General features: G+C 30.4%; 1 protein-coding gene across 1 annotated transcript; it reads left to right on the forward strand.

The window, feature by feature from the left end:
* Positions 1 to 327: 327 nt before the first annotated feature.
* On the forward strand, positions 328 to 1,609 carry LOC111026440. The gene is made up of 2 exons (XM_022304537.1): positions 328 to 558; positions 639 to 1,609. The coding sequence occupies exon 2, from the start codon at positions 1,010 to 1,012 to the stop codon at positions 1,541 to 1,543; it is 534 nt and encodes a 177-aa protein (XP_022160229.1). The 5' UTR covers positions 328 to 558; positions 639 to 1,009; the 3' UTR covers positions 1,544 to 1,609.
* Positions 1,610 to 7,909: the final 6,300 nt, after the last annotated feature.

Raw genomic sequence — 7,909 nt, forward strand, 5'->3', positions numbered from 1 at the left:
CATAGGCGTGTCCACGGGGGGTGCAGGGTATGCACCTGCACCCCCTGCGACTTCAGGTGGCAGGAACTAAGATATTCCTTGGATTTAAAATTTTAGATTTACATAACCACTCTATTCAGACTTGATATTATTATATATTTGATAAGCGGTAGCATCAAAATCAAAAGTGGGTCAAATGCATTTGTCCGAACATACCAATTGTACTATACCAAAATTTAGGGACAATTAACAAGATTACGTGATAATAACGATTTATTATCTATGGATATATTCGGCGTTCCCCTCTATATATCATGATAACATGATGTAATTTGAGTTATCAATTATATTATTTTCATTATTATTATTTATTACCTACTAGTATTATGAAAATTTAGTTTTTAAAATATCAAATATCATCAATAATTTTAGTAACTAATGTCCATATTCTAATATCATAATATCATATTAAACCAATGATGAGTAATAAAAGGACATTGAATGATTTTTGGAACCATGTACCAAAGGGACCTATAGCCAGTACTAGTTCTGTTCCAAATACAGGTGTATCAACTACAGGTAATATACACATTCAATAAAAATCAATTTATTTTACTATTTTTACTTTTAAATGTTAATTGTATCTGTTTTCTAAACAGCCAAAGAAAATGTTATAGGACATGCAAATAAAAAACTTAAGATGACCAATATACAGATTCCCTCCCTCCTATAACAGTATCAACAGGTATTTAATTTGCGTTTAAACCTATGTATTCATGTTTTCTTTATGAGTCTTAAATATGTTGTGTGCTCGAGGTAAAGGTATGTGTTTATTATTTGTTTTGAATATTCATTGGATAATGTAGATTAAATTTATTTAACTAATAATAATAATCCAATGATTTTATTGGTAGTACTAGATTGTAACACTTGTATATATTAAAATTTATTAACTTAAAACATTAGAAAAGTGTCTAGTCGAATTGACAGCAACAATACTCAACATTTTACTTCTGACAAAAAAACAGAAATGAAATGTTTTGTGTACTACACAGTTTTAGATGACCTTTTAAACGGATTAGAAGAACGTTTTAGTCAAGAAACACTTTTACTAATAAGTGCAATTGGACGTTTATTACAGTTTAAGCTGCATGAACAAGACTTAATTTTACTTTCCAATAGGTTTAATTTAAATGACAGTGAACTTGAAGCAGAACTCAGATTGTTAAAATCGTTACCAGAATTTGAAATTGGTAAAACTAGCAAAACTATTTATGAGTGGTTAAATAATCTGTCCACTAATAATTTATGTAATAGTTTTCAAAATATTTACAAGATATTAACTCTTTTTGTAACAATGCCAGTCACAAGTTGCTCTTGTGAGAGATCTTTTTCAAAATTAAGTCTGGTAAAAACAAAGCTAAGAAGTTGTATGACGCAAGATCGATTGGAGTCAATGATATTAGTATTTGTTGAACAGGAATTGGCATCTGAATTAGATCCAGAAGACATAATTGAAGAGTTCAAACATCTTAACAATACAAAACGGCGACTAGAACTTTAATTATTTTGAAATTTTGTAACTGACACATATATATTATATAATATTATATTTATTATTTATACATGATTTTATTTTAATTATTTACCTACTGACATCTATTATATGCCATCTGAAATAGGGACAACGTTTTTTTTTTTCATATTAGTTATAATAAATAATAATAATGACGAATTTTAAATTAACAAAAATTGTACAAAAAGGGGGAGGCTAAGGGGCTTTAGCCAGGTTGCACCCTCTGCGTCAAAGGTCTGGACACGCCTATGTATATTCATATGGGTGACCTCACCTGTACCTATATATGAATAATATTATGAGAATTCCAGACTAACATTTTTTAAGATTAAAATAAAAACAATTAAGCTGATTCGTTTTTTGAGAGGACAAGCGGCCAATATGATAAATATCAAGATATTTACAGTTGTACAAACATCAAGTAAGAATTTTGCAGAAAATTGTGTTAATAAAAATTGGTTTTTCATAGGTCCGTACTTACAGTGATCTAATTGAAGTTAATTTGTCAGTGTTTTCCCGTATAATGAACTACGTAGAAGAGGATTTTCAGCGTGCACAGTAGTGTAGTTAGTGGCCAGAAGCTAAATAATAATTAGTTGAAACTGTAATGGTGGAGAAAATTGCGATTAAACAAAATTAAAATATGTAATTAATATTATAATATATTATTATTAACTATGTTTATAAAATGTATTATACATCTAACCTTTATGTATATGTATTATATATACATCTTTATTAATAAGAGTATATAAATTGTAGCTGTACGATGCGTAGGTTAGGTTAGGTTAGTTTAGGTTAGGTATTTATACCTATTTCATATTTGTGCCATTTTCACGGATATTCACTTAACCAGATTTGATTTCTAGAAAATTATTGAAAATAAAGAACCAAGAATATACGAGTACCCGGATGAGTACCACTATAGTCTATAAGGCTTGTCGCTTGAATAATATAATAACTAACCAATGATATTACAAAATTAGTTTCAGTTTAAATGGTATTAATTGTTATTTATTGAATACATTTCTATCGAGGGAAATGATTTACTGCAGGATATGTGTATGTAGTTGTAGATGAGGTTATTTTGGCAATGGAAACGAAGAATTTGTGTTTATAATTTGGATTTCGGGTGTTCGTAATCATGAGTACCTACTGTATTATATATATTATGAAGAATCCATGTTAAATAAACAAAAGTTCATAAATATACAACATGTACAATAGTAAAGTAATAAGAATAGTAAATGAATTAATCACTTCTAACTATTCTGTATTCACCGTGAAGGAAGTCTGGCAAGAAGAAGTTATAAATATTTGAAACATTAATAAAATCTACTGTGTATATAATAATATTAACCATATGGTCGATGAAATATGTTTAGAGCAAACACATGTTGTTTATGTTAGTTGAAGTTAGCACTACAATGACACCGCTCTGAAAGTGTGTGTCTTATAAAGTTTTAAATATATGGATTTACAATATTACATTGACAATGTGCATAATATTATAATATACAATATTATACTATAAAGACTTGTGTGCAAATAATAAAATGTGTTTCAGAGGACATATCTGAGCATAATACATATTAACTACATAATAATACATCAAGTTATTAAATGTATACGTAACTTTGAAATAAGCTTGAGTTAAGCATAAGTGTTATTGAGTTATGACTTATAGACGATTGATACGGTTACAATGTATTATTAGAGGCTTGTTGAGGAGCGGTCGCACGCTCAATCTGCGGTGTATGTGCCGGCTGACGTCGCTCTAGCTCTCGATGGGTGACCACCCGAGTTTCTAGCAACACATCCTTGCCACAGATGCACAAACGTGTGTTATAATCCTACCAACATAAGAAACTTACTAAACCTATACTAAACACTCCCTTATGTACCACCTCACACTCAATGGTTTATGTTGCCACGGGTTCCCACCAATAAAAAAAATATATATATAGGTACCTATATATTATTGTATTTAAAGACATGTGAGTATATATTTTTAATTATTGTTTAAATTCAACTAATTCTATAATAACATAGAATAGTGACAAATCTGGATTAAAACTATTTTGGTTTCCGAAATCAAATTAAAAAACAGTAGGTAAGTACACATTTCAACAAATATTGAGCAATTATTAAAATCAACTAAGGGCGTAAATTACACGTATTCTGGGAACCCCAAGAACGTGGCTTATATATTGTTCTTAAATATTACAGCCTAAATGAGAATAAACTTAACTTAACTAAGTTATACAGTTAAATTTTACTATAAAATATGAGTAATATAAGTATTTATTATAGTGACTCCCTTCGCCTGCCGTCTTCAGTCACCGGATTTAATATGGGTAAATTCCAAAAATAAAAAATAGAAAAATTTGTGTGGGGCTGTAAAGTGCATTTTATCCAACATTTTATCTTACTGCAATCTAGGAAAGTGATCACATTACCGCACTTGTAAGTTGTACCACTGAGATTTTCCGTTTGTTGGCGCATAAAAACAAAACCATTAAAACAAATTTTCCAATAATATTAATATTTGCTACAAAAAATAATAAACGAAAATATTATGCTCATGTGATAAAAGGATGTATTCAAAATTATCATCCCTTTACTTGTAAGTCCCTGATAATACGCAGTCGTTTACGATGTAAAGCGTTCTAATTTATATACTACCTCGTACTATACGTGTACAGCGTGATTTTTAAACTCGCTTATCCACTTCTAATATTAAAAATAGTTATTTGAGTAGATTATGCGTTCATCTAAATCACGATTTTTGGGATTTTTAAGTAAACTAGTTTAGTCTAGAATAAATAATAATATACAGAATAACGATGTTTATTTAAAAACATTTTTGTATATCATTCAAGGACTTGGCGATCATGCAATTATTTTATCAAAGTTTTAATTATGATTTTATAAACCTAGATTTATAAAGTTATTATTTATATTATAATTATTATTATTATTATTATTATTAGCTATTACATACACTATGAAGAGCTATACGAATTAATCGATATTGGTCGTAGGGACGTTCTCATAGTAAGTGCAACTAGGAACTCGTATATATTATACGTATTATGAGTATATAGGTAACTGAAATGAGTCTTACGATTTATCTTAATGCACAAACAACCATCCTCAGAAAACGGATAATGCTTGTATTGGAAGTAATGAGGTTCGTAAACATAAGTACAGAATTCTTTGAACTCGCTTTACCGGGATGTCATCGCACTACACAATGTTTTAATCTCTCGCTAACAACAGTCAACAAAATGAAAAACACTAAAGAGATTCGAACGGCACAGCGGAAAATGGAGACGAACGACTCATCCTCAGACCGACGACTTATAGATGACGTGAAGCTTATCACGGTTGCCGACCGGAAAATATTATAATATTCTATTGGGTTGGTAGAATTGGGTTAAACTGTTTAAGAGGAACCGTTGGGGGTCGGAGGACGTCGTGGTGAAAAACGAAAAATATTGCGGTTACCCAGTAAAGCCAGATTCACAGCTACGTCGAGAGGGCCTGGTAACTATATGGTTACAACTGGTGATCAGTATGATTTAAAAGTTGAGTTCTAGTCAATTCTCGGTATATTCTGGGTTGCACATTGGTTATTACATGATACCAAAAAAGTAACATTCAATATTCCAATCACATTGCGATTTGATCGACACTAGCTGTGAATGGGCCTTAAAGGTGGGTTCACATTGCACTGTGTCGTGTCGTGAACTTTTTCCATTTTTCAAAACACGATACCACTCTATGCCATAGATGAGTTTTTCATTCAATTGATATCAAAATAATATTTGAATTCATGTATTATCACTAGTAAATCTGTAACCACACGTTCAAAAGTTGGATGAAATTAACTCCGTGGTATATGTGGGAACATCATGGTATTCATAGTAGAATCCTTAAAATTGGTGGTAGAAACCAGACTTAACCACGTGGTTGGACCAATCTGAGCACGGCAACATTTCACGACACGACACGGTGCAGTGCGAACCTAACAGAGAACATAATATACTATGGACCACGGTATAAATTCGTTGACCGAGAGGGTACACATTGAGGAATTCTGTAGCGGAAAACGTTGCAAACGTTTGATAACGGAGGAATTCGGACGGTCTGCTTGCTAAACGAAGCTGCAAACTTTTGCAAACATTGCAAATGCCATGATCCAGCGTTTGGCCTGTTTAGTTCTAGTAACTAGTGGTCGAATTTGTTTATACTGTTGCCACTATCGCTAATCGCTATCACTATTCCCTATTCATATTTATAATGACTTATCACGACTTTGTAAGTCTTACACCACGATTACACAACATACCGCACCAAAGCAAGAGCTCACGAATTTCTACCTTTCAACGTTTCAAACGTTGGCGTTCGTACTGCAAAACGTTTTTCGCTAGAGAATTTCTCCCTTGTATAGTCGCAAACCGGTAACCTCTATAATTTTCCTGTAGTTAATCAGCAATCGTCTGCATTCTGCAGTCAACAACTAGCAGCCTGAGGAAAATTAGGTTATCACCCTACATTTTTCTCCTCGTCAACATTATTGACTGATGCGGCCGGCGAAGTGTAACTATGGGTTTTTATTTGATTGGTATTATATTATTAATAAAAACGTCAAAATAATTTTACCAGCATAGTCTAAACATCGTTGTTAATGTTACAATAAATGTAAAATATAATAACAAGTATAATAAATAAATATTAATTAATAATTTTAAAATATAATTTTATTTATAAGTAAATGTCAAAATAAACGTAGTACAAGTATACAATTTTTCACCTATCTTTAATTCGAGTTAATTTTTTTCCCCTCGATTATTCGAACACTCGGTAAATCGAAAACCTCTATAGATTGAATTTTTAACTAGGTCCCCTGGATTTCGAATTATCGAGTGACTAGTGTATAATGTGATGGTAATATAATTTTACATATGTGTGATGTGTCATATCAATAAAAATCATAATCAAAAACACAGCGATATCATACGGAGAACTGTGTGTAATAAAGCTCTCGGTGACTTTGGATTTCCCAAATTGCCCAAATTAAATACTCGTATTTTTCTCTAGAATGTTCTATTTTAGAATATGCTTTCGTCATTTATAGTCCTTGTCAATCTTGTTCGGTGCCGCTCATTCAGCTAAATTGTATTGTTATTATTATGTATTTAAGTAGGTAAATTCTATAATAATATTAGCTAATAAAATAATATAAATTATGCTGTATGTAAATACTGGCACTGCAGATCCCGCTATAAGTATTAATAAATTATCAATGAAAATAAAATATCTTTAACCGGTTGAATACGAATACACTCGATGTATAATATTCGATGGCTACACTTCGAAACCTCGCAATAGTCTAATTTACCTAATTTTACAGGAGAAGCGAAAAACTGTTTCAAATTAATAATGATATTATAATTACGAGTTTTTGTGTATCATTTGAGGAAAATACTGCGAAAAAATATGATATTATGATATTTAAGTGCACATTAAACTGAGCATCCAAGAAAAAAAATTATGACAATATTGCTTATAAAGTAAGACACTAATTATTTCAAAAACTTTTAATTTTTAAGTCATCAAATGACTTAAAATTATGTAATAAGAGATGTTTTTAAAAAACGTTAATGTTTTCTGAAATAATGAGTGACTTACGTCAAAATGTATCACTCCGAATACACTTTCTTACGAGTTATAGAGATGTTCTCTCATCGACGAAAGCACAATATAATATTTTATGACTATATATAAAATAGTGTTGGAAAGGTCGTCTAGTTGTTCCATATGATATTTAACTTCGAACTACACTCGAAAAGTCAAAACTTATTTGTTCTTTCATATAGGTAGGACGTAGGTAAATACCAGAAAATTACTATTGCGAATCGTGTTAAATAAAAGAAAAATTCATTGCACAGCTATTGTTATCATTTATTTATTTATAATGAAGTAGGTAGAGACAACGATGGTACATAATACACATCATAGAGTAATAACATATTGTACAAATGTACACTTAAGAATATCATACAGAAACTTTTTGAAGACTTAGTAACAAATTATTTATCTTCCTAAGAGTGTTGGGGCTGGTTTTTAAAATGTTCCGCAATTCTTTAAAATTTGAAAATTGTAACTGCATTTACCAAAGTAATAAAATAATTTACAATATACTATAGTTACAAGGAAAATACTGTACATATCATACTATACATTATACTCATGTTTTATTAATGTAATGGTATTAAATAATTTACATTAAATTAAATATATATTTTAAAACTTTCCGTGACTCACCAAACATAATATAATAACTGT

This window comes from Myzus persicae, unplaced genomic scaffold, assembly GCF_001856785.1.
Source record: "Myzus persicae strain clone G006 unplaced genomic scaffold, MPER_G0061.0, whole genome shotgun sequence".
NCBI lineage: Eukaryota > Metazoa > Arthropoda > Insecta > Hemiptera > Aphididae > Myzus > Myzus persicae.

Coding starts and splice junctions, on each gene's coding strand:
- LOC111026440 (XM_022304537.1), top strand. CDS start 1,010: ATGAAATGTTTTGTGTACTACACAGTTTTAGATGACCTTTTAAACGGA.